The sequence below is a fragment of the Fusarium musae genome, chromosome 5 (assembly GCF_019915245.1).
Source record: "Fusarium musae strain F31 chromosome 5, whole genome shotgun sequence".
Lineage (NCBI taxonomy): Eukaryota > Fungi > Ascomycota > Sordariomycetes > Hypocreales > Nectriaceae > Fusarium > Fusarium musae.
The window spans coordinates 1,702,616-1,728,904 of NC_058391.1; the positions used below are offsets into that span (position 1 = coordinate 1,702,616).

The window sequence follows — 26,289 nt, forward strand, 5'->3', positions numbered from 1 at the left end:
GAACTTGTTAGATGCATTTTCGAACATCCATCTTTACTCTTCACCCAACACTGTCAATATCTAAACATCATCAGCAATCTCTTAGAACCGGAGTCAGAATCTGCAAGACACACAATGGGAGACCCTAGGCGAAGCAGGCGACCCGATAGTCGTCAAATGTGGGACGAATCCGACAGACGCGATAGGCGTGGAGGGCATAATAGGGACAACGACCGCGATCGCAGAGGATACAGGTCAAGATCACGCGAACGCCGTGGATACAGAGATAGATCGAGATCGCTAGACAGGAGACATCGAGATCGAGATCGAGATGGTGATAGGAACAGACCTAGGAATAAAGGCCCACGCCATCATGATGACCGAGACCCCAGAGACAGACGCAGAGAGGATGCAGAGGATGCACCACCAAGACAGAGACGAGATGAGCGTCGCGAAGATGATAGAGACAAGCGAAGTATGCACCCCCACCCATTTCAACGTTATGGAAATCTAACTTGCCAGCAGGCAAATCTCGTCGCTCAGCGTCACCACAATCACGAAGTCCTACTCACGAAGCACTTCCCACGCGCCCTCGCCCCGACACAAAGCGCCCGGCACCAAACATGTCCTTCAACGTCGGCTCTCGCGCAAGCCGCTCACCACCACCGCCTTCACGCGCACAGCGTGAAGAGGAAAATAGCCGCTCAGAAGAGGGCCAGGCTTCAGAGCTTGAAGAGGATCCTATGGACGCAGAGGACGACGATATGGCCGCTATGCAGGCCATGATGGGCTTCGGCGGGTTTGGAACAACCAAGAACAAGAAAGTTTCGGGCAACAATGCTGGTGGTGTGCACAAAGAGAAGAAAACGGAGTATCGTCAGTATATGAACAGGAACGGCGGATTCAACAGGCCTCTGAGTCCATCACGCTGAGCGTGCTGGCTATACGACGTCCATGCAGTACGAGCTACGATCTCCGTGAGGACAATTGTCACTTTTAAGGTTGTGCCGCAAAGGTAAACTGGATTGGCGTTTAGGTGGATTGGTTCTCCTGCCAAACGAGCGCGGAGGTATAATAATTATGTGGAACATCAAAGTTTGCAGTATCTTGCATGTGTAATGCATTCTTAGCCCTCCTTTCCCGTTCTTCTGTCGCATTGTTCGCCTCGTCAATACATGTTCAGGGCTTAACTTCGACCATCTCAAGGCTGTGCCTATTTCAACGTTTACCACAAACTCCTCCATTTTCACGAGCCAGCCCAAGCTTTCGCAGAATACATGCAACGGTCTCGCCATGGCTATCCTTGCGCCATTCTTGTCTTCTTTCGAAAGTGTCGTACTCAGCATAACAGCCATCCACATAGTCCTCACCACTTTGTGGAACTGGATATGTCGACCCGCAACTCCTACACCAGAAGAGCTCATACGATCAAGACGCGAAAACCACAATGGTCGATCGGCTGTGAACAGAGTTATTGAAGCTGACCCCCGGGCTGCTGCTGGCAAACACCCTTACCATAGGCCTTGTCACAGCTGGTCGTGGTATGCTATGTACTTATGGCCAGCCCGTGGTGACCATCTTCGCCGTAAGCCTCGTCGCAAATGGTGGTGGTACATTTTGGCCCTGTGGCCAGCTCATGATGACCCAAATCGGTGGTTCATTCTGATTGCGGCCGGGTCCATTAGTATACTCACCTTCATTTTCTTCTTACGAGAGATATTACCGGACATTTATCAGGGCCATGTTCGATTCTTTACAATCCTCTCGTTTCTGGCACTCGAAGTCGGACGCGCCGCCTATCTTTACCATGTCTTGAAAGACTGCTCTGTTCTGATTCGAGAAGTATGCATTGGTCTCATGGGTCATGTCACTGGTGGTTTCTGCCGCCTCGGCAGTCTATTTGCCGTTCCCCCGACGAAACATTGAACAAGGAGGGGGCGACAAGGAAAGTCGACGGAAACCTCGAATCATAATAGGAAGAAGCAATTTTGGGTGGAAAAGACTTCGGGACAGCGCACGATGAACAACGTGGCTGAGGAGGGTTTGGGTTACAAGGTCAAGAATGAAAGGTCACAGGCACCTATATCTGACTGTCACTTGCGACCAGTACTGCAATATCAAGATCACCATGACACACAGATTGTTCAAATACTCTCTCTTCCACTGTATGTGTTGGTGTAGACATTACGTATAGCGCGTGCAATACATACAAACGCGATCTTTCCACTCCTAAACAGTTCCCAACACCGTTGGTATGCATCTCGAATCACAAACACCGCCCATCCATCTCATCCTCGTGCCTGTACCATGCCATGCCATGCCTATGCCTGTGCCTGTGCCTGTGCCTGTGCCTGTGCCTTTTCCCCTTGCTCTTCTTCTGGGGCACCGTCGCTGGTAGTCGCTGCTCTAGGTGTTGGAACATCATCTTCTATAGGCGTTTCTTCTTCCTTCGGCGGCTCTTTGGCTGCCTCTCCTTCTTCTACCTTTGGCTCTTCCCTGGGTTCTTCCTTTTGTTCGTCGGGGTTCTCTTCTGACTGGTTTGTAGTGGCCCTTTCTCTTCGCCGTCTTCGTAGTCGTCTCTCTTCCTCCGCTGTTTGCCGTCTGGCTTTTCGAAGGGTTTCTCTCCTCTCAGGATCGTTGTCATCTGCGCCATCACCACCGCGCATGCCTTGTAGAAGAGCTGCTGCTCTATCGGCAACGTCGTCTTCACCTTCACGAGGCGACGAGAGGCCGGGACTGAGCATCTTGCTTTCGTCTTCGGTGGGTTCCTCCTTGTTCTTGAGGCCAGCTTCCACTTCTGGGATTTCGTCGAGGTCAGGAATCTTCTGTCCTGACGCGACGCGGACCTGGTGACGATCCTTGAGTCGCGCACGCCTTCTTCGGTCTCTCTGGTCCCGAGCTTGCGGCGCAGCTGCACGTAGCTTCTCCAGGAGAGAGTCCATAGCGCCGGTATTGGATGGAGACGTAGGTCCCGCCTCGGCGTTGGCGTTGGTAAGTTTAAGTTGTGCTGTGTGCTTCCGTTTCATTGACGCCTCGTTACGCTTCCTTGTCTCTTCCACCTGCACGTTCTTGTCACGAGACTTCTTCCACTCTCCCACGAACAATGCCAACTTGGCAAAGAAATCCCGACGGGCCCCATCATCTGCGGGGTCCTCGCCGTAAAATACCATGATATCTTTGTATGTCTTCATCATCTCTTCCAAGTACAGCTCCATCTGCTCGGATTTTCTTCTGGCTTCCTTCATAATACGTTGGACAATTTGACTCACACGGTCCTGGGGATGGAACTGCTTGGGGTCGCTTAGGTTACCAGAATCCAGCGACATTTGAATGTTTCGAATATTGTCGATGTATTTCTTCGCATCCGCCTGAAGTTGCTCAATGTTGATCTTCTGTGCCGTCATGACTCCGTTGATATCATCCGCAAATGTCTCCCACTCAGGGTACTGATTCCGTACAATACGCTCCACGAGGTCGGCCAATGTTGACTCGTTCTTGTCGTCCTTGACCATACCCAATCTTGCAAGAGAGCTGAGCTTGAAGCCACGTGCTTGCTTGTTCGCATCATTCATGTAATTACCAATATCCAAAATAAGGCCAAGTACGTTCATCAATGAAACGGAATCGCGTAGCGACTCCGATACTGTCACAACCTGTCGGATTTTCTCGTTAATCTCTTCGTACTCTTGTTCAAAGCTTCTAGTAAGAGCAAGGGCCCTCATTCGACTTTTCCAGTAGTGGTGTAACTCAAAAGCCGTGTAGAGGTAAAGCTGATCTTGTCGAGTCAGCTCCGAGGGATCAAGTTCACGGTCTTGAGATTTGGCATCAGGTCCAGTCCAGTCCTTGCTATACGGCGCCATTTGCTTGACTGTATTGTCGGGGATGTTACAGAGGTCATCCTTCTGCAAAAAGTCCATCACTACAGCGTTGTCTAGAATCTCTGGATCGCAGTGAATGATCATTTGAACAATCTTCTCGACAGAGTACTGTGAAAACTTGGCAAAAGCAATTTCTGTGCAGTGTTAGTAGATAAATCAATGGTGGATAAAGGGGTATAAACTGACCATACGCCTTGCGGAGATCAGAAGAGATGATTTGCTTCTTGTCATCCTTCTTAGAAGAGTTTCCTATACCAATCTTCTTGATCTCCTTAGCCATGAACAGTTTCTCGACCTCGTCGAGAATGCCCTTCTTGCTGAGCTCCTGATACTTCTCCTCTCGGGCTTCAGCAGAAGGTGTGTGGGCTGCCCAGTGACTGGTCTCAGGGGCATCAACCTTCTCCCAATGCAGGGCCTTGAGCTTCTTCTTGGGACGAACCACGGGCAGGCCAATGCTTGGTGCAGCCCCGAAAGCGGGTTGTCGGGCCAAGAAGTGCCCAGACATAGCACCAGGCAGGGGAGGGGGTGGTGGAGGGGGCATACCTCCAGCACCAGGTAAAGGAGGCGGTGGTGGAGGAGGAGGTCCACCACCTGGCATCAGCATGCCAGGCAAGGGGGGCGGAGGCGGAGGAGCACCAGGAAGCTGGCCTGGCATTGGGGGAGGTGGAGGCGGAGGAGGCGGCGGCGGAGCTCCGGGTATTTGACCAGGCATCGGAGGAGGTGGAGGTGGCGGCGGAGGCGGAGGAGCAGCACCAGTGACTTCGATTTTGGGAGTTTCGCTGTCACCTGGTGGAGTGATGGGTGATGAAGTCTCCATACTAGGGTGAGAAGGACCGGTGGTGTCATCTTCAGAATCACTGGCATCGAACTTCTTGACCTTGGAACCAATCTCACCAAGCAAGCCAGCTTGCTGCTTGGGGTCTATCGTAGGTCGCTTCATCTCGACGATTCTGGGCTTCTCGAAGATGACACCGTCCTCGCCCTCAGTCTCATCGTCCTCATCGATCACCTCGCCATCAGAACGTCTCTTAAGGGGCTTGCGTGGAATCTTGGTATTGCGGTGGATGCTGCCCAGAACGCTGTTGGTGAAGTCCCGAGGAGGCGTACCACCACCAGGAGGTGTTCCAGGCCTGTCGTCCATCTCCTCGCGCAGGGCTCGAAGACGGTCTGAAGGCCCAACAGCATCTCCCCAAACACGTCCCTCGAGCTTGTATTGTGTCTTCTGCCGCTCGATCTGCATCTGTAACCGCTCCATGAGGCGTTCGCGATCCAGGATACCCTGCATCCGAGCAGGGTCTTCAGGGCCAGCCACCTTGCTGCTGGCGCTGGCGCTAGCAGCAGCAGCGCTTTTGATGGCCTTGGAAGCAGCTACGTCCTGTGCATCTCGAAGCATCAGGTATAGCTCTCTTGTTTCCAACTCGTATCGCTGGGCTTCCTTGGCTCTCATAGTCTGCATACTGTCCAATTCAGCTTTGAGTCCGTCTGCCTGTCTTCTTTGAGCATCAATGAATCGAGATTGCTCGTCCAGTTGCTTTTGTAATTTGGCAACTAGTCCATCAGCACCCAGCTCAAGCTGAGCCTTCATCTCATCACGCTCAGCCATTGCGGCCTCAGCGATTTGTCGCGATTCAAGAGCCTCATCCTGGGCTTGCCTGGCTTCCGAGTCCGTATGCAATTTGTCAAGGAGACTTTGGACCGTGAAGTTGAGACTCTGCTTGAGATCCATGTTCGGCAGTCGCCGGTCCATAGCAACGTAGCTAAGCATGGAATCAACCAACTGGAACATGCGTAGGCGCTCCTCGCCATCATTTGCTCGGATGAGCATAAGATGCTGTAGAGCCGAAATGAAGTAGTCGTTGGTCTTGGTGCCATGAAGGCGCTGCTGAATGGCATCGGCAATTTGAACGGGATCAGTCAGATCCTTGACCTCGCCTTCGACGTCGTCCTTGATACTGCTATTCTCCCTCTCAAGCATATCCTCATAGTCAATGGCCTCGTTTGTTCTGAACCGTTCAATCTGTTTGTCCAAGAGTTCGTATTGGAACTCCTCCATCTTCGTCAATATTCGCTTGATACCACATGCTGTAAACTGGGCTCGAATGTGTATCCTCAACTCCAAATCTCTCTCGGGCGAATCGATAATCATGTTGACGAGCATGAGAGTCGCAACGGCGTATTCCATAAGCAAGTTCTCCATTCCAATACCTCCAGTCCTCAATTCTTCGCTGGCACCGACCAAACTTCCCATCTTGCCCCTACCATCAATGGTGACCTCCACCAAACGCATCCAAGCATCGAATCGGCCATTTTCTCCAGATGCGGTCTTGACCTCGTCCAGCGCCTGAATGACCTTCAGATGACCTTCGGCATTCTCTCCCCAGGTGCATAGGAAGGTTATGATCTCGCTGACAAGCTTCCGTGTGGTGAGACGAGGAGATATAAGAGAGCTAGCAAGGGCTACCATGACCTTTTGGTGAATCAAGGCATCGTCGGCGCCGAATTTGTTGTTCATGAGCGCCTTTACACATTTGATAATATCATATTCGCGATCGAGATTCTTGTCGACACGGGTGTTATCCTGGACTGGCCCCTGTGCTGTCCTGCGGTTGATCTTAAGCAGCAAGGTCATAAGAGCGACCTGTCCCTGGCACTCGACGAATCTCTTGACCCAACCAATCTGTTGTGTTCGCAAATTGACTTCCAAACTTCCCATACCTTTCGTGTCAAGGCGATCCTCCATAACTCGCCGCACATACCATTCAGGAGTACCTTCTTCGTCGGAGTACGTCGTGATATCGGGAGTCGCGGTATACTGGTTCGGGCGTGCTGTCTGCCGGCGCTTCTGCTCGCCTTGCCATTCAGTAAGTCGATCCTGATAGATCAGCGTCCACTTCTTCTGGGCGGGGTAGGCCATCATCTGTCTCCTGGCCTGCTCGGGGAGATTGTGCCATCCTCGCTTCTGCATCAGTTGGAGGAACATCTGCTCGACCACATTATCGTCGTCTGGTTTGGGGAAATAGAAACCACCCTGTGGATCGCTTTGTCCTGGAGGGGGGCCAGACGGAAATTTGGTAAACCGGTGAGAATCGCGGTTCGAGTGCTGAGAAGCAGCATAAGAGCTTTGGGAAGAGGCACTGGGCATAGCTACATTTGGTGAGCGTGATATCCTTCCATCAAGGAAACTTGTACTACCTGACTGAATGCTCAGATTATCAGCCGAGCCCCGAGCATTAGATGACATATATGAGTCGTATCGGGGGTTGGGAGGATTATTCGAGTGGGAAGAGCTGCCCCTAGGCGGACCCCATTGCTGATATTGGGTCTGACGGCCCGTTGAAGCCATAGTAACATTGCCATATCCATATCCAAGAGGTTGTCGCCCTGGGGAATGAGCACCAGACTGTGCCGACGTTCCATCCCAGCTCGGGTATTGGTGAAAGTCCAGGCCATTTTTGTTTAGGTGGTGCGGAAGAGGTTCACGGCGCACTGGCATCTGCTCGCCCTTGGGCAGATACTCGACAGGTATGGGAGAGCGTGATCCACCTCCAACGGCATCGTAGGGTATCGACGTAATTACGCCCGCCATCTGGTTGATACCGCCATCAGAAGATTCTGGGCGATCCAGCGAGATGGCAGACGACTCTCGTTTGTGGCGCGAGGAGCGAAAACTGGCGGCATCGTCTGCGGGGTATCTCGATTCCTCGGTCAAGCGCTTGTCTTTGTGCTTACTTCGTGAGAATAAAGACCGGCCGCCAGAGGACTGCCTCGTCTTGTCAGACATGGCGACGGCGACGGCGACGGCGGTAGGTGTGACAGAGCGGTCGTGGCCGCGACAGTCGTCGAAGCGGAGTGTTTAGTTTGCGAATCGTATTTCGAAAATACCTGTGTTGGTGTTGATCCGGGGTGTACAGTAAGGGAAAAAAGGAGGTGCCAGGGTTTCGATGAGCCTGGGGAAGCGTTTGCCAACGGCTACCAAATTGAACACGTGAAGTTGGCGATATGCTGGCCCAGGGCCGCTCGCTTCATCGGGGGCACGATATCGCCGTTGAGGAAAATAGTGAAGTTATTCGGGGTCCGGAGCGTCAGTTGAATCGGCGGAAGCGCTATGATCGGACTTGAAACCTTGGTCGTCTGGAGTTTGGTTGAGTGTGAAGAAGCCCGCGTAGTCTAGATAGGGAGGGGGTAAAGTAAGGTAAAAAGACAAAGAAAAGGCCTAAGCTGTGGCTTTTGGATAGATGATGCAGACGGAATGTTTCAATGAGAGGTGCCAGAATAGAATAGGATAAAAGAAAATTAATTGAATTGCAACCCGAATTAAGTCGAAATGGTGTGAACGAACAAAGGAGCGTAGCGTGTCACTGCACAGCTGCAGTCGGGGTGTCGTATAACGTTGAGAGTTAGGTAGGTCGTGCAGTGTGGTGTAGCAGTCACAGTGTACCAGCACCAGCACCAGCACCAGCAATATCCGCAGTAGCCAGCCCAACCCAGGAATGGGAATGACTTGGGTTGGCGGGCTTCCAAATGGATCCTTCTATGATCAGGGATCTGAGGACCAAGCCGAGGGTCTAGCAACAGGAATGCGGATTGGCTCATTTGTTTACGGGGATTATGGGCCTAATATTGCTTAGCCGCCGCTTGAGCTCTTAGGTTAAGAACGCATACAAAGGCCCAAAGCGAGAGATATAGATTGATACTCAATACCTAAATAATGTAGTAAATCAGTATTGTAAAAGTCACTACAGTTAAATCAGCGAGCACAGTTATATCGTAATATCAGTGAGATTCCTTAGAAATAATGTGATATAGCATGATCATGCATGGATATTCATTATGCCCAAGCAGCCCTGTGACTGGTCTGAGAGACACCTTTTTAGCATCGACACCATCTCTAGCATCAGGAGATCTGCCAGGGGAAGTGGGCTCTGTAGATTGAGGACGCGCGGGTGCATGTCAACCTAGAAAGAATTCAAGTTGAAGACCAGAAATTGAAGCTTATTAAAGAAAGTTTGAGACAACTACGCTTATTGAAAGAATCTCTTGTCTTCCTTAGAGTCCCGAGTGACAGGAATCTGTGCATAAGACCCTCCCTCCACTGTTAGTGATACATGAATCCATAGACCCAAAATGCTTATAACCCAATACCAGAGACTTGGGACATTTGAGTTACCTTTCAGTGAGGAGTCTCACAGCCAAAAGTCGTACTAGGATCAATGTATTTCACTGTGATTTGGCGCAATTAATAAGACATATGCGCGGTCTTTCAGCTGCGAACCAATCTCATCATCACATACAATAAATGGTTCATGGCTATTCTTAGTTGGGGTTTTCAGCTGCGCCAACGTGTAGCAATCCTCAAACCACGAGATCAGTTACACAACCATTCATCTTAATAACTCAAGGCCCAGAATAAGTGTCAGTTCTTCATCATGGTATCAGTGGCAATTACTCATAGAATCACTCATTTGTCTCAAGTTCCCTACTGCGACTCTGAGCATCCCTACTCCGCCTCAGGAAGATCGGGACCCTTATGTCCCGTTCCCTACGATCTCAAGACAAAAGATCTTTCTTTATCCGTACTCCGTATTTTATTCTTGATTCTTAAGCGAGGTCGGCTGTCTCAAATTGCCCATTCCGTTGACTGCCAGTTTCTGATTGCCGTATGTCAGTGGATGAATGGTTGAGATAGCATACGATGGTGACGTGTCCCATGAAGATGGGAGATTATGCACATGTGAACAACGATACGCTAAAATAAATTGATGGCGCATCTTGAAGCGCCAGTAATTGATATATAATGCAGTAAATGTGAGGCTACGCGCAATTGAGTGCTCTTTATTAATGCAAGTTGAAATATTACTAGTCTTTTAGGTTGGTAGGTATCCGTAGACAGAGAATCAATTATCAATAAACTACCCGGGTAAGCCATATGAAAACTATTATCCCTTCCATATCTAGGAATTGGATATCAGTCGCTGGCTAATTATTGAGATCGTTCTAAGGTAGAAAAATACTGTACACGGCCGTTAGTGATGATGGACCCCCTTGCAAGTCTCCAACTAAGGTAATGTTGGCCCGCCCCTTTTAGCGGGATCTTCGGCGTCGTCACCTCCCGCTGGGCCCTTGTGGCTTCAGCCACGTTTCCCGCTGTACGGATTAGCCTCAGGGCGATCACGGCAACCTCCAGCTTCAACATCGTGACATTTTCGGCCTCCAAACTTTGCTGAGCCGGACTGCAAGACTGCCTGTCCTCTTAGATTCTGATATATAGAGCATGGGCGCTACTATGTCTGTTATCAAGGTAACAAACACATCATCCGATGACAACTTGCCTCTTTGCTCCTCTCCTACTGACATCCGTATGATCGCTACTAGACGCTCATTGTTCCCGCCGTCATCTCCTTGATACTCTTCATCCTCCTCACTTACGTCCTCATTCCCCTCTGGCGCCGATATGCTCGCTACAGCCAGTACCTACCTCTCGACACACTCTCCTCCCAAACATCGTCTCTGCGACAGCGCATAACGTCCCGAATAGCCACTTGGCGCTCCAATCGCGCAGTCGCATTCGCATCCGAGGACGTCTCCGATGATGGACTGGAAGACGATGATGGAGAGGAACTTGGGAGCGTCGATGAGGATACGTGGCGCCAGATGGAGGCTGATACTCGTGCTGCACGGCCAGACAACGCCAGGCGATTAAGTAGAGAGTAAGTGCTGCTGTTTAGCGGCCAAGAACCTTTGTTGCACGTCATATCACATCAGTGACTGACATCATGTTTGCAGTCTTGAAGAGGGCTTTAGGGACGATAGCGACGATGAGCCAGACCGGCTTGCAAGGAATAATTTTAGGTCATAATGTTACAATTCAATACGTTTCTTGCGCTCTTCGGATTTATGACATATCTTACATATGTGGATGATTGTCAAGGAGAGAGCATCTGTGAGGCGACAGCAGAAACAGTCAGTTATACTTGAAGATTTGAAATGCTTAGATTAATTTAGGACAAGGTATTCAAGTCGTTAGTTTTATCAATATCATTTCTCGACTTAATTCAAGTATACCCCGAGCTGCCTGGGTCTATTTCGCCGAGATGTGGAAATGGCTGATCAAATGGATTTAGTAATACCAATCGAACAACTCTCTATTCTCCAGTGATAGAACATGATGTGCAGCTTATTATACGACAGTATGTTTCATAGTCCCATGTAACTTTGAAGCAACAGGTTGTTATTCATTCATCGCTGCCTCAATTATTAAAATCATATCGCTAAAACTGTGTCGCTCTTTCATCCAAAATCGCACCAGTTTCAAGACACAACCAATAACGACGTATACAGCCATTTTTCGAAAGTGGAAGAGAAAACCCCCGATCCTTGGTGCCACCCCCATAGCCAAGTCCTCCGCTCGATACAGAAGCTAGAATGTGGTCATGCAGCTATCGGCTGAGCAACTTCTTCGGCTGACTTCTTTGGATCATCCTTCGGTGGATCAGGGAAAATATCCACTGTTTCGGGTTTTTTCTCTGTCATATCTCCCCCAGGATCAACATTGGTCTTTCTGTTGATAGAGCCCAGGTCTGGTACCGAGGCAGCCTTGTGCACGAGCGACCGAGGCTCAATGTCAATGGTCGCTGTGGGATTCGTCCTGTTCTTATTTCCTACGACACCATTAGTTGATGCGGCTCCCACGTCAGATCTGCCTGTCTCTCCTGTTGTAGGAAATTCGATAGGAGGTTGGTTATCGATTTTAGGTAACACAAACGAAGTGGAAGCTTCAGCAGGAGTGATCGCATCAGGATCGTCAGCGTTCCCGACTGCTGGAGGGATTTCAGCTGTCTTTTGCTTTATTATTTCAGCCTGGCTTCGGTTCTCTTGCATCTCGGTGCTTGGGCCTGTGGGCAGGTTACTCTGCTCCTGCTGACCCGGGAGGACATCAATCTTAGGGGCGCCAATGGATTTTCTGATAAGGTTTTCTTCTTGAGGGTCCATGTTTGCCGGTGGCTCTATGACGATATTCAACCATGTGTATCTGCGTCCCTCGCATTCCTGAAAATGCTGTGTGAGATATGAAAGCCATTCGTCATCCAGCAACCGATTGATCCTAAGGAACTTCCATTCGTACCAGGCGCGCTAGGCCTTTCTAACACGAGAAACCATACTCTCTGTTAGATATGGATGTTGCCTTGGCAATGGCCCTGGGATCATTTTCTTGGAGTATTCTTCCTTGCGGTTGATCCTCCTTCTGGCGCGTGGATTAGATGCACAAAAGTCACATTCTCGTGGTATAATTTGGCTCTCTTGGTCCTCGTACGTGGGTTGGGGGAGTTTTAGTGTTGGAATAGCAAGGTGGTCACACTCGTGTCGAATGGGGATACAACCCCCCATTGGACAGTAATGCTCCCCTCTAACAATGATAGCATCGCTCTCTGGAGTTCGAGACCTTAGACGTTCGGTCAGGTAATTGTACAAACAACGGTGGCCAAATGGATGACCGCAAGGAAGATATACTCGAGTCTCGCAGCGCTTCCAGTTCTCAAAATCGCTGGTAAAGTGATGGAGTCGCCTGTTGCACATGACACAGCGATTCGGGCTTGAATCAGGATATTTCACCACTCTTGGATCGCGAGCTCTGGGATCTTGTCTCCCCAAATTCACAAAACCTGACGGATCTGCTAGTCCACGCTGGTGGGCAGGAGGTAATCGTTGTGGACTTTGAAGAAGGAAGTGTCTTTCCTCATTTCTTGGATTTTTTCGAAGTAATCGCCCTTTGGCTTTGCTCCACATTTGTTTGAAGAAGGGTTTTTTTGCTTTGTTGCCAGTATTTCCTTCAGCTGGGACTGGGACTGAGGATGGAGCCTCGACTGGATTTCTGATCTCGGGGACTTGTGAAACGGGAAGCATGTCTTGGTGCGGTAGGTGTTGCCCAGAAGACTCTGTGACGCTGTGTGCTTTCGCAGTGTCCATGTCTGAGTGGTGAAATTGCTCATAGCGTCTGGAGTGATGAGCGAACGGACAATTAAGTGAGAGTCTGGATGTGATATATAGTAGTTGTGATGATCTTGACGATGTGTTCTGATGATGATGAAGAAGAAGAAGAAAAGGAGAGTTCTAAATCAAAGGAGTCTGTTTTTTGGTACATACCTACCTTATCTTAGGTATGTCTGCCTTCCTCGATCGAGCGTTGGACACATTCTCCTTTTACTGTTTTTTTTTTTTTTTGTTTTTTTGATACAGATGAGGCAGTTTTAATTTCCCCAAACGTAGATTCCTGCCTCTCTTAACACCATTCGAGGATGCCGATTGCACATTCCATGGGGCTTGACTACGAACCTGGGTAAGTTAACTTATCTTGCAAGTAACTGCTTCCATATTTTAAAATTGTGCTACCTTCGTACCTTACTTGTGGTAAGGTTGGTGATGAGGTAGATCTCTAATTGCACCCAGCGTTGTCTCTCGTGTGTGTTTGTTGCAAATCCCTACAAGGTCGATAGGTAGGCGTTACTATCTTATACATACCTAGTCTGAGTGGATTTTTACATGTACAGATCAAGATAGCAAAGACTTGCAACCGTCTAGTTACAAGTTCGTATGATTGATATTCAGTTACCTACCTAATATGCCTCCAGGTAAAGATTAGAATTCCTACCGATTCATGTATCTCGATGGTGAAGGCAGCCACCTAGACCCACAATTCGCGACTCCCAGCATTTACATCTCTTTGTCTATATCAGTCTCACTTCCATTTACTTGCACCATTTTTATCATTGCGACTCCTCAACATGCGTTTTCGTACAGAGCTGAAAAACATTCGCACATTTGCAAGTGAGTCTTTCCCTCACTCACACACACACACACACTCTCTCTCTCTCTCTCTCTCTCTCTCTCTCTCTCTCTCTCTCTCTCTCTCTCTCTCTTACTTTTCTCGGGTTTGCTGTGCTAATCCTGGTCACAGAGCTTACAGCTGCACTTGGCTCTCTTGAGAAGATTGCCTGGTTGCGCTTGAGCGATGATACTGCACGATTCACCGTCATCCCAGACATGGGATCTCAAGTATGGGCGTATGTTTTCTTCCTTCTGACCTAGGTACCTTACCTTAGGCTCTCTTACATATGTACTTGCTCATAAATATCAAGGTCCCTTGCCATGGACTTCATCTTTGATGGCTATCACATTCAGTCCGCCGAGGCAGGCAACACTATAAACTTGGAGCTCCCTCTTCAACCCCTCCAACGCGCCCTCAAGTCTGCGCTCAACAGTATCTCTGCTTCCCTGCGTCTCACAAAAAAAGACGGTCTGCCGGTTCTTTCGATGACCATCACAACGACTACGTCAGCTACCAACCCACCTGGGGCCGCGAAACCTTCAGGGACAGCCGCTGGGGATGACCCATTCGATGACGATGAAATGTTTCAGGCGGAGCATCTCGAGACTTCATTGAGGCGAGAGCATGAGAAGATCATTACGCAGGACATACCCGTGCGTGTCCTCCACCCCGAAACAGTTGAGACTATCATGCAGCCTCGAGTACGAGAACCAGATGTCCACATTCAACTACCCCCTCTTCTTCAGCTCAAGGCCATCTCAGACCGCTTCACCAAGCTTGCTATGACCTCTAATTCTGGCTCTTCCGCTAATACGAAATCACCGAAACTTGAGCTTAGCGCCAACATGCACGGTGGTCTACGGCTACGGATCGCAACCGAGACTACAGATATCTGTAGTGTGTGGTCTAATCTTGAGAACCCAGAGCTTGATCCCGCGCAGCTCGATTGCCCAGTGGAGGAGCATCCAAGCACCAAGTTTCGAGAAGGCGGTCCCAATCATTGGGCGACTGTGCGTGTCGATGGCAAGGACTGGAGCCGTGTCCTTAGTGTTGGTCGCTTGGAAGGCAGGGTCATTGCCTGTTTTGCTGACGACCATGCATTGATTCTCTACGTCTATGTGCCCCAGTACGATGATGCTGCAGCGGATGACTCTGTCGTGACAGTGAGTTTGCCCTTTGTTTGCCCTCAATTCCCATCAATTATGTGCTAACAATGCCAGTACTATGTACAGTCATATAGTATGTGAGATACATCAAGATGAATAGTGACCTTTCATGTTACAGGAGTTGGACCTGGGTAGCGATTTCTAAGATTCTGGCATCAAGTTGGACGTTGAGTCAAAAGCGTATATCTGTCAAAGCACACAGTAATCAAAAAAAAAGTTCAACGGCAGAATTTTTCATCGTATTATCGTTCTTTGTCGAATATATCCTCGAGTCGTAATCATGTCTCGATGGTAGCATTAGGTCTATTCTCTTCCTGATCCAAAACATTACAACTCGTCTGCTTCCTCAGTACTTTGTGTACAGTCGCTGCTATAGCCCCAGGCCAGCGCTCCTACAATTCAAACCATCGCAGAAATACAAAACGCAACAATAGCCTAACTATTAATACAAATCGATTCGTTTCTAGCACGAATCCCAACAAGAACGCCTGAAATTGACTCGGTGTTTCAAATCCAAACGAATGACACCTGTTCGTGCCTTACTTGGCCATGACATCGACATATCGACCACCCTTTCGTGGCTTCTTCTTGTCACTAGCTTTGCGAGGCGCTACGCTGAGTAAATCGTCGATGCTGCTGGCATTGCTCATGCTTGTGGTTGGCCGACTGGGCGGTGCGCTGGCATTGCTAGTGTTGGAAACGGAACGAGCCATAGCAGGGGGTGCGAGGCCCAGGCTCTCCGTCGATGCCTGCTTGGACAGTTCTGGTGTTCCAACTCGGACCTTGGGGGGCATCAGGGGTGGCGGCGCACTATTGCTCGTTACCAAAGGTGGAGGAGGAGTAGCAGTGGGAGGTGGGGGGGTTCCAGAGACAGATCGAGGGCCAGCCCTGGGGGGGGGAGGTGTAGCAGTCTTGGCTGGTGTGTTTTCGGCGCCTGGTTTCTTATTGATCCATCGCTTTAGTTCAGGGTCGTATACAAAGCTGCTGGCCTCACCCAGCTTCGCCCGGATAGGCTTGCCAGGAGAAGAATCGCCAGAGGAGGTCTGCTCAAGGGGCGCTTTCTTGCTACCTCCGAACCAGCCACCGAAGCCCCAGCCCTTCTTGGATGACTGCTGGGCAGCTGCGCGCTTGGCTGTTCAACTTGTTAGCTATGTATCATATCGATAAGAAAAGCAAACTCACAATCCTCCTCCGCAGCCTTGCGGAACATCTCGTCGTTCTCCCTGTCCTTCTCCGCCTTTGACTTCTCGGAAGGTTTCATGGATGGGAAGTCGTCATCGTCATCATCCATGAAACTCTTCTTCTTGGGTTTAGGCTGCTCATCGTCATCCTCAGCAGTGGACTGAGGCTCATATGATGGAGGCTCATAACCGTAAGGCTGGAATGAAGGCGGCTCGTAGCCGCCATTACCGCTCTCTCCAGTATTGTGCTCACTTGCCTGCTCAGGCGGGTTTGAGGACATTTGAGGCGGCTCGTATCCGTAACTGAGAGGCTGGAACCCCTGTGACGAACTATCGGCAGGCGTATCATCGTTGCATATTGGTGTCGATGTCGGCATTCCATATGGCTGGTATCCAGCAGGAGAGTAACCCTGCGTAATTTGAGCAGCTGGTGCAAGGCCTGCCGGTCCACTAAGGCCAGCACTGGTCGGCTCAGACTGAGGAACGGAAGGGATGTAGCCTTCACCTCGGTCAGCCGAGGCAGCACCAGGGTATGAGGGCTCGTATGAGTTAGGGGCGTATTCGGTAGAACTTCGTCCAGGTGTATACTGAGATGTGGGGGAGTAAAGGTTCGCGGAAGCAGTTGGCATCGAAACATTCGGCGCGTATTTGGATGCTGCCATGCTTGCCGATGGTTGAGCAGGCGTCATGCCGAAGCTAGGTGACTGCTGACCGTAGATGTCAAAGTTAGAAACCGAAGGTGAACGACTGAACTCTCCAGAGGGGCGGTTAAACGGCCCTGCCTCCCCAGTACCTCCATTGCTCTCCTCATTATCATCGCCCGCGACAAACTTATTGAATCGGTTCCACATGCTATCCGAGACCTTATTCATGCTTGGCTTGGAAATCCATGAGCCACTCTCCTCCTTCGGCGCTTGCTTCAATCTTAACATGAAGTCTTCAACAGCAGTCTCAAGAACATGATGATGGTATGGCGATCGCTTCGTTTGGGAGGACATTGCTGTCAAGATGGCGTCGCAGTACTGCATTGCCTTGTCCCGGTGGCCATATTCAGCAAGAGTCATTGCATGTTCGAGCTTGTAGGCAGCAAGATGGGGTGTGCCTGCGGCTGCAAGAGCTCCTCCTGCAAGAGACAGGCCATACTCATAGACCTCGCTAAGCTGGAGTGCCTCTGTTTCCTTGGCAAACTGGTCAGACTGTTGCCTATGATCAGCTCCAATGAGCACAAAGTTGGCGTTGGGGTCGTCAAGACCACCGAAAATAGACGCATGGCGGCCAAAGATGAAGCAAATGTGGGCTGCCTCAGCTCGCCCATAACTAGAGAGAAGATTTCCGAGGGCATTCAATCCTTGGATATCATCAGTGCTTCGGTTGCTCAGGACAAGAGAAAGAGTCTCTCTCCACTTGTCCAATCCGTCGAGGGTATCCTTGGTAGGTCCTGAGCCCCCGCCAGTGGACACCAGTTGAAGACCAGCCCGAGCATGAACAGGTACTAATTCATCCACGCAATCTTCAAGGTTTCCAGAAAGAATCTTGTACAGTGCAGCCATAGATTCGTTGGCGTGGCCAGGATAATTAACTTCTTTACGAACAAATTCCTGTGCCACGCGTTTGTAAAGATCGCCTTCCACAGTATGTGAAATCAGCATGGCGTGACCCCAAAGTCGTTTATCAACAAGAGCCCAAACGGCCTTGTCTCGATCGCCCCTCAGGAGATGATGACGGATTTGATCCATGGATGAGACATCGACACCATCGGCTTGCATTGACGTGACCGAGGGTACTCCTGTATCAAAACTAGTAGCGGCAGGGAAAAGCGCATCATCACTTGCGGACGATGTACTTTCACCAGGCGAGAGGACATCTCGGACAGCTGCCTCTACAGTAGGGTTACCTTCCAGTGTGCCATCGTTCTCAACGAAGACACGCATAATCTTCCATAGGAGCAGACGCTCGACAGCTCTCTTCGCCTCGAGAGAGAGTTGGGAGTGAAAAGAGACATCAGGAAGATCTTTCTCAAGTAGCTCAATTCCAGCACTGAGCCATCCGATGGTCTCTTTCTTCTTTGACTTACCCCTGAGAGGACCTGGAAATTTGGCCACATGCTCGTGCAACGGCTCAATGTCCTTGACACTCTGGACCTTGACTTCTCCTGGTGTTCGTACGATCATCGGAACAGCCTGGTTCATGCCATACCGAGGAACGCTCTTGGGGAAAGAGGTGACGACAGTACCGCCAACACCCCATGAGATAATAGGCACTCCTTTCCATCGCTGAAGCTCATCATGCTCCCGCCCGTCAGTGGGCGCAACCATGTTCATTGTGATAGACTGGCCACGGGTACGGACAGTTGAAACACCAGGGGCCGGGGCCATTGGAGCAGTGGGAACCACTGGAGCATAAGGTGAGGGGGCTGGCTTTGCGCCTACTGGAGAAGGATAGGAGTGTGAGTGGGCAGACGAAGGTCGGCGTGCTGAGTCTGAGGATCTCTGAGCCTGCTTATGACCGAAGGATGCGCTTGGCGATTGTGTCTGAGCGCGAGGAGGAGGAACAAAGCCTGCCTGCGCTGTTGGCGGGGCATGGGGTACATATGGGCCCGATTGCTTGGGAGGCGAGAGGGTAAGTTGGCCAGCATAGCTTGGAGGAGGTGGTGTCTGTGTGGATTTTGGAGGAGATGCAGGGTTATACCTCGAGTCATAATGAGGTATGGCATGAGTAGCGCTCACAGATCTAGTGGGAGTCTGTTGCTCATCCTCCTCATCTACCTCACGTGTGGGTGGCAGGGACGAAACTCGGCTCATCCTTGGCTCAAAGTGAGCACTCTCAGAATGGGTCAAAGGGCTTGATGTCCTGGGCTGGTGTGGGAGCACAGGCCCGGGGCCAGCAGTTGCCACGGCTCCGTAAGAACCGTGGCTCTTAGGGACGGGAGGTGCCGGTGAATAACGACTGCTTGCAGGAGCCGGCGGGGCAGTATGGCTTGTACCAGGTGCAGGGGAATATCGAGAGGTGCTTGTCGAGGCGGGCGGAGGCATGTGGTTGGCAGAAGTGGTCAGGGCAGCATAAGGACTGACTCTCTCAGGCGCAACCAGGCCAGCACCTGGAACAGGAGCCGGCTGACTAGTGAGATCGCCGTATGGTTCACCAGGGGTGACCGTCGTCGCGGGGAAAGGCGACGGAACTATATGGTTTGGTGCCGCGGGAGCTAATGGCGAAGGGATATGTGGTGCGTGAGCCATTGGGGGCGCATTTCGGGCAGGAGACAGAGCTCTCTGGCTTGTCCGTGAACTGGGCCGTGGTCTAGATGTCATGGGCAGCTCCTCAAAGAAGTTCTCCTTGTGTTGCGCACCAGGAGTAGTGGGTTTGGGAGGTGCTGTAGATTGTTGGTGGCTAGGCAGGCCATGGCTAGAGGAAGGAGGAGTGAGTCTCGTTGGGGGAGCCGGCATGCCAACGCTCGCACTTCTAGGCGGAGGTTGAACCGGAGCATGAAGCTGATTAGCTTGGGAAAGCTGTTGCATGCTCGCCCTCTTTCGAGGCTTCACCAGGTTGGTGACGAGATCGGTAGGCAGGTCATACGGTGAGTGGTAACCTCCCTTTGACTTATCTGCGAAGCTTTGTGCCTTGGACATCTCAGGACGTGCTGGCGGAGGCTGGCCGTATTGAGGAGCTGTACCAAAAGGTGCTACGACAGGTGCTGGAGTGTTGTATGCCGAGATTTGGGGGGCAGCAGCCGCAGGAACTTGCATACTGGGAGCATACGGAGATGGCGCTGGGTGAGCAGTTGGTACCTGCGGCATATAGGGATTGGAGGCAGAAGGTTGACGTGAGGTAGGGGCCGGAGCTGGAGCTGGAGCTGGAGCTGGCTCCTCATCCTCCAAAAAGCCTTCATCATCACTTCCAAAGAATGCAGCTGGGTCAACTTGCTTGTCACCTCCCGCATTCTCTTCAAGCAGAAAATCGTCGTCTTCGTCATCGGCGAAAGCTTGTTCCCATTTTGAGGCAAGGTCTTCCTTCTTAGCTGGGGAGGAGTCGGATGCTGCAGCAGCTGGGTCAGATGAAGCAGGTGTTGGTGCAGGCTGCGCTGACTTTTTGTCCTCCTCGCTGTCTTCATCGCTACCCTCGTCATCATCACTGCTGTCATCCTCTTCCTCTTCCTCGTCTTCTTCTTCCTCTTCGGGGGTTCCCTCAAGTGCAGACTTGTTCGAGATGGCGCCAGCGTTCATGGAATCCAAGACTTGCATTGTCGATTTTCGTTCCAAAGCCGGGGCAGGTTTTTCATCAGAGGGCTGTTCGAAGCCTTGAACTTGACTGAAGAAATCATCACCTTCTCCGGCTTCATCGTCGAACGAGTCGCTCAAACTGTGACTTGGTTGTTCACTAGGAACCTCATGGTTTTCTTTTTCGGGAGGGGGAATGAGTGGCATCCCTTCTTCATATCGTTCATCGGAATTTTGGCCCTCTGGACTCTTCAAGTCCCCACCAATGGATATAGAAGAGGAGTGTCCTCGCCTGGGTGCATCTAGCCCATCTGTCGTCTCCTCTCGCTGGTATAGCTCCTCCTCTGCATCCGCTTCCTTCTCGGTTTCCTCTAAAACGTCCAAGGCCTGATTGGAAGGAAGAGGTTGTTGATCCTCTACTTCGGAATTTGTGTGGGCGGGTGGCACAGGTGGGAAAGAGTTTGTTCGGTCTGTAGGCGGCATGAACTTGAAAGGATCGGTATCAGTGCGACTCAGGTTCCATTCACCTTCCTCCTCGTCTCCGAAGCTGATTTCGTGAGACACTGTGCGAGCGAATGACATGGAACTTGAGTGCTGAGATACAGGTGCCTTTGGTTGTGAGGCGACTTCGAGTTTGGGTTCTTCGAGGGCGGTTTCCGCTTGTGTTTGGTTGGGGACTGCATCATCGGAAGCTAGCCAGCCATTGCTATCGTCGCCGTCATCCTCGTTTGAAAGCCAGGCGTTGGCGGCGCCGTCTTGTTCCAAAGATTTTTGATCCTGTTGTGACGACACGTCTGGACTTGTAGGCAGATCGGCTTGGACGACCGCGTCTGGGGTTGTAGATGACGTCGCATGTGCGGGAGCCTCGGTGGAGCTGGTAGGATCGGGATGGTTTGGCATCGTGGCCAAATCTGTCGCTTTTTGCGATTCAGAAGCCATCGCGAAGCCGATTCGGGCGTTGGCTCGTAGGGTGAAAAGGAAAGAAGTGCCAATAACTAGCAAATACTTTTTGCAATCGTGTCAGCGGAACGGTTTCAGTACAAAGGGGCTACTACCGAGCAAGCTAATCTACGCGGAGCTAGGACGGGAGCTTTGCGACTTCAGGGGGTAGAGGGGCCTTGTAACATAGGGCAAATCAGAAGCCAGGAGAGGAATTTCGTACTTAGTATACAAGAATCAAATTGTGTGTTGTCGCGTTCAGTTAGAGTCGCCCTTTCGCCATGGTCATCTGGGTAACGAAAGAGGGCATTTGCTGAAGTTGGAAGGGAAACGTTGTGGAAGTCAGTACAGATCTCTCATAAGTGCAAGTTGGCATGAACCAAAATATGGGGGCCCAGAAAGGCAACTGCCACCCGTTCGGCGCCGTAGGATGGTGATGGATTTCTGTACTAAGAGGTCCTTAATTGACGAGATGTAGTTGAAACTTGCACTGCTCTCAGACTTATTAGGCATAGCTTTTGGAATACTCCTAGGCTCTATTATTTCTTGACTAAGTTTACTTCACATTATCATTTATGAGCTTGGAATAGCAGCCCATTTTAGAACCTTCGTCCCTAGTACTGTTTTCTTTCAGTCACGTATGCACCTTGCATGGTGTCCTAGAACTCGCCGAGTTCTAGGCTCTAGTAAACTTACAGTACTCCGTACCTGTCTGACAATATGAATGGAACCGTAGATTATCCGCCCCTCGTCTGACTGACTTCCCCATCAACGACTGGAATCTAGACCCAAATCTTTCGCCTTGATTGAACATCTGATGAGCAGATACGATCAAATTTACTTTAGAACAAGGTCATCCCCTGGACACGGCTGAGAGTGTAACCCCTGGGCGTGGTCTTGGCTCATTCCTTACCCGAACCAAGACAACAGATCTAATCATCCATGGATGGCAATTTCAAATTCCATCCTTTGGGTCAGAGGCTACCCTGGAGGGTTGAATGACCGCTATATTATTTTTCAATGAATCAATATTGAAGGGTATTATCTATGCCATCATTAACGATTATAACTTTTAGCCCTCGAGTTCAAACACATAACACAAGGCACGTCTAACTGTCCAGAGCCTGTGCCTCACACATCTTTCGATACAATCCACCCTGAGCAAGTAGCTCTTGGTGAGTTCCCGCCTCTGTGATCTTACCACCCAAGAAAACACATATTTTGTCAGCGTCCTTGATTGTGCTCAAGCGATGAGCAACAGCAATGGTAATGCGATCTCCTTCCTTCGCTGCTTCTGCCAATGCGCCTTGTACAATCTTCTCGCTCTCAGTGTCAAGTGCACTTGTAGCTTCGTCCAGGAGAAGGACCTTTGGATTACGGATGAGGGCTCGGGCAATGGCGATTCGCTGTCTCTGTCCTCCAGACAGCTGCGCGCCGTTCGAACCAGCCTGTGTATCGAGGCCTTCGGGCAAAGACGAGACGAAGTCCCATGCATTGGCTGCGCGTAGGGCTGCCTCAATCCGCTTGTCAGGAACCGAAGTGGCAGGGTCCTTACCCTCGGCCTCTGGCTCATCGACACCAAGAGCAATGTTCTCCCGTATCGTGCCCTGGAAAAGAGTCGGCTCTTGTTGAACCAGACCAATGATGCGGCGGTAGAGGCGAGGGTTGAGAGTGGGAAGTGCTGAGTTAGCAATGCTGATTGTGCCGCTTGACGGATCATAGAAACGTTCAAGCATAGCTATCATAGTTGACTTTCCACAACCCGATGCGCCAACAAGCGCGACAAATTGTCCAGGCTTGACATCAAGGTCGATGCCGCGGAGAACAGGGGCATGAGGTCGAAGAGGGTACGAGAATCGGACATCATCCAAAACAACCGGACCTCCCGACTTGGGGCCGTTGTCCCGATTCTCAGGCGTTTCTTGGACGTTGGGCTGGAGCTGATTGAGCCAGAATATGTAGTTGGCAGCGTTGACTCCCTTGGTGATACTGGTTGAGAATTGGAAAAGCTGAGCAGAAGCCTGGCCAGAGTAGAAGACTCCCAAGAAAGCGACAAAGAAGTTGTACATGGAGATGTCGCCAAATGAAAGAAGACGGCATCCATACCAGAAACCAAGAGCTTGAAACCAATACTCAATCGATTGGGTCAGAGCAAAGAAGATCATGATACGGAAAAGGTCGTTCTTTGATCCAGTAACGGCTTGGTTCAGCTCATCAACATACTTGTTCAAGACTGACTCCTCAATGGCCAGAGAAGAAACGGTTCGAATGGCAGTGATGGCCTCAGAAGCAATTGAAGCGCTAGTAGAGTATCGCTTCGAGGTATCCCGGTCCAACTTGGCGTCGAGGCGAATCTTGAAGTAACCGGAGCTGACCAAAGGAGGAAGGCCAGCGCAAACGACCACCAGACCCAGCTTCCAGCTGTGAATTATAGCCAAGAGACTGCAGGCAGCCAGGTTGAGAATAGCAATGAGGATGAGGGCCACGTTAAAGCCCATTAGCTCGAGGATCGACTGGGGATTGGAATCAACGCGACTGGCCAGAGCACCAGTGCTGTTTTCCTTGCGGTCAAAGAACTGAAGGTCTTGGCGAAGCATATCCCGGAGACTCTGCTTGCGAAGTTTGTGGCTGAGGAACTGAGCAATGGTGTTGGTAGCATAGCCAAGAGCAAAGTACGACACCAACAAACCGGCTGCAAGAACGATGAACATGCTTGCGTAGAAATCGCCGCGGTCTCTCATCCTGTCACCAGTAAGGGTGAAGACCTCGACAACGTGCGCAAGCAGAATGGCCTGGCCGGGGAATGCTGCAACAGCTCCCAGACATCCCGCAAGAACAAAGAAATACGACCAAGCAACCTCTGGGCTCTCACGAATCAGACGATAAACGACATAAAAGATGCCCATTTGTTTGTGGTTGTCATAGTTGCCAAGCTCCTTGCCAGCTTCGAGACGCTCCTGGACGTGGGTTTCGTATTGGGTAACCGTCTTGCTAAGACCGAGCTCTTCCTTGTCTCCTTCCGGGGCGACTTCCTCTTCTTCGTCAGTTGAAACATTATTGGGGTCATCCTCGACTGCAAGGTTCTGGATCTTGACGAGTTTAGCGTAGGCACCATCTTGAGCAATTAGGGACTCGTGAGAGCCCTGCTCGATGATAGAGCCCTTGGACATGACGACGATGTTATCAGCCTTGCGGATGGTGGCGAGCTTGTGAGCGATAACGATGGTAGTGCGGCCTTCAGATGCTTTGTCGAGTGCTTGCTGAACGACACTCTCGGCGTGAGGATCAAGAGCGCTTGTAGCCTCGTCAAGAAGAAGAACCCTGGGCTGCGACACGACACTGCGAGCAATAGCAACACGCTGTTTCTGACCACCTGACAGAAGTCCACCTCGTTGTCCGATTTGTGTGTTGTAACCTTCTGGGAGTTCCATGATGAAATTGTGGGCAAAAGCCATCTTGGCAGCCTCCTGGATCCGTTCCATCTGTTGTTCAGCAGGTGAATTCTCCCACTCAGTACCAACTAAACCGTGCTTAATGTTGTCGAAAACAGAACCCTCGAAGAGAACAGGCTCTTGCTGGACGAGCCGGACGTTTCGGCGGAGCCAGTTGAGGTTAAGCTTGTCAATTGGCCGACCGTCCAATTTGATAGTACCAGATTTTGGGTTGTACCACCGCTCAATCAGACCGACAATAGTGCTCTTGCCTGATCCTGATTGACCTACTAGTGCCGTAACTTTACCAGCAGGGACGTCAAGAGAGAAGTCTTCAAGCACAGTGATACCAGGTCTGGTGGGGTAGGCAAACGAAACATTCTCGAGCTCGACATGTCCAACTGTCTCTGATGGTGTTTCGCCATCTTTGGAAAGGGGGTCGATAGCTGATGCTCGGTCGATGAGAGTGAAGAGCTGTGCTGCACCAGACATGGCACGGCTGAAGTCGATAGTGTACGGGGTGAGCTGGGTCAACTGAACAGCGGCAATGACAACGGAGAGGAGAACCGTGAAGATGACGCCCGAGCTTTTGATTTCGCCAGTTGAAAGCATACGCACACCCTGCCAGAAAGCGAGGCCGAAACCGAGGTAGATGATGGTGTAATCGGCAGAGAACATGAGACCAAAGAGAATGGAGATCTTCTTTCCAACAGTGTGAGCTTCCTCAAGGTGTTTATCGAACTTGTCGACGAGTCTAGCTCGCATCTCAAAGGCATGAACAGTGCGCACGCTGGCGAGAATACCCTCAGCGAGCGAGTTGGCCTGGCCGTGAATCTCGAGAATCTTGACTTCGTGAACAGCTTCCATCGTCGCAACAACAGTCATGACGATGATGGTTGCCGGAGCGATACATAAGCAAATGAGAGTGAGCTTCCACTGCACGACGAAAGCGACAATAAAGGCAGTGAGGAAGGCAGCGATGCCCTGGAAGAAGAGACCGAGTTTCTCAGCGATGCCGGTTTGGATCAAGCGGCCGTTGGAAGTAGCCTGCGTAGCGATGGAACCGCCGCTTCCAAAGTCATAGTAGGCAACCTCTTGTCGAAGAGCAGCGCGAAGGTACTCCTTTCGAATGTTGCGTACAATACGGTAAGAGGAATAGGTGAGAAAGACGTTCCAGATGTAGGAGAGAACGAATCGACCAATGCCGAGGTACACAAAGTAGAGACTTGTATGAACGTTAGGAGAGAGCTGTACATAGGGGATATGGCAATGAAGGACTCACGCTAGGTCGGCAACCTCTTTTCGGAACTTGCTAGGCTGAGACTCTCCAGAAGTAAAGTCGGTAATTGTGGTGATGAACTGTCCAAATATGAGGTTCTGGAGAGCGATACCGGCACCTGAACCTATGGCAGCAATGAGAGCAATGCCTTGCATCAAATACTCTGTAGGGCCTGCATATGTGAGGATACGCTTAGGAGTGTTAGTATATTCCCCCCCATGGTTTTGCATCGCTGTTTATTACCTTGTAGTCACCCCAAGAACCCTCGATTTCTCCCTCTTCTCCAGGAGTGGTAGCATCGCCGCCCTCGGCGTTGACAACAGCATCTTCAGGAGTCGAGGCCGCAATGCTGCCACCTACGACCTTTTCATTTTCCTTTTCGTTGATACTGGGCGCCAT

The 26,289-nt window shown here is 50.7% G+C and overlaps 7 protein-coding genes across 7 annotated transcripts; 3 read left to right on the forward strand and 4 right to left on the reverse strand.

The window, feature by feature from the left end:
• Positions 1 to 114: 114 nt before the first annotated feature.
• J7337_006919 (uncharacterized protein) lies at positions 115 to 911 on the forward strand (the record flags this gene model as incomplete). The annotated part of the gene is made up of 2 exons (XM_044824578.1): positions 115 to 454; positions 502 to 911. 2 exons carry the CDS (start codon positions 115 to 117, stop codon positions 909 to 911), a joined length of 750 nt encoding a protein of 249 aa, XP_044680235.1.
• Positions 912 to 2,300: 1,389 nt separating this feature from the next.
• Positions 2,301 to 7,638, reverse strand: J7337_006920 (uncharacterized protein; the record flags this gene model as incomplete). The annotated part of the gene is made up of 2 exons (XM_044824579.1): positions 2,301 to 3,991; positions 4,044 to 7,638. The coding sequence occupies 2 exons, from the start codon at positions 7,636 to 7,638 to the stop codon at positions 2,301 to 2,303; spliced, it is 5,286 nt and encodes a 1,761-aa protein (XP_044680236.1).
• Positions 7,639 to 10,140: 2,502 nt separating this feature from the next.
• On the forward strand, positions 10,141 to 10,568 carry J7337_006921 (uncharacterized protein; the record flags this gene model as incomplete). The annotated part of the gene is made up of 2 exons (XM_044824580.1): positions 10,141 to 10,155; positions 10,230 to 10,568. The coding sequence occupies 2 exons, from the start codon at positions 10,141 to 10,143 to the stop codon at positions 10,566 to 10,568; spliced, it is 354 nt and encodes a 117-aa protein (XP_044680237.1).
• A 717-nt stretch (positions 10,569 to 11,285) lies between these two features.
• Positions 11,286 to 11,846, reverse strand: J7337_006922 (uncharacterized protein; the record flags this gene model as incomplete). The annotated part of the gene is made up of 1 exon (XM_044824581.1): positions 11,286 to 11,846. The coding sequence occupies one exon, from the start codon at positions 11,844 to 11,846 to the stop codon at positions 11,286 to 11,288; it is 561 nt and encodes a 186-aa protein (XP_044680238.1).
• A 1,790-nt stretch (positions 11,847 to 13,636) lies between these two features.
• J7337_006923 (uncharacterized protein) lies at positions 13,637 to 14,991 on the forward strand (the record flags this gene model as incomplete). The annotated part of the gene is made up of 4 exons (XM_044824582.1): positions 13,637 to 13,679; positions 13,819 to 13,915; positions 13,991 to 14,843; positions 14,965 to 14,991. The coding sequence occupies 4 exons, from the start codon at positions 13,637 to 13,639 to the stop codon at positions 14,989 to 14,991; spliced, it is 1,020 nt and encodes a 339-aa protein (XP_044680239.1).
• A 394-nt stretch (positions 14,992 to 15,385) lies between these two features.
• On the reverse strand, positions 15,386 to 21,180 carry J7337_006924 (uncharacterized protein; the record flags this gene model as incomplete). Its single annotated transcript, XM_044824583.1, has 2 exons — positions 15,386 to 15,978; positions 16,029 to 21,180. The coding sequence occupies 2 exons, from the start codon at positions 21,178 to 21,180 to the stop codon at positions 15,386 to 15,388; spliced, it is 5,745 nt and encodes a 1,914-aa protein (XP_044680240.1).
• A 1,109-nt stretch (positions 21,181 to 22,289) lies between these two features.
• J7337_006925 (uncharacterized protein) lies at positions 22,290 to 26,289 on the reverse strand (the record flags this gene model as incomplete). Its single annotated transcript, XM_044824584.1, has 3 exons — positions 22,290 to 25,836; positions 25,894 to 26,081; positions 26,134 to 26,289. 3 exons carry the CDS (start codon positions 26,287 to 26,289, stop codon positions 22,290 to 22,292), a joined length of 3,891 nt encoding a protein of 1,296 aa, XP_044680241.1.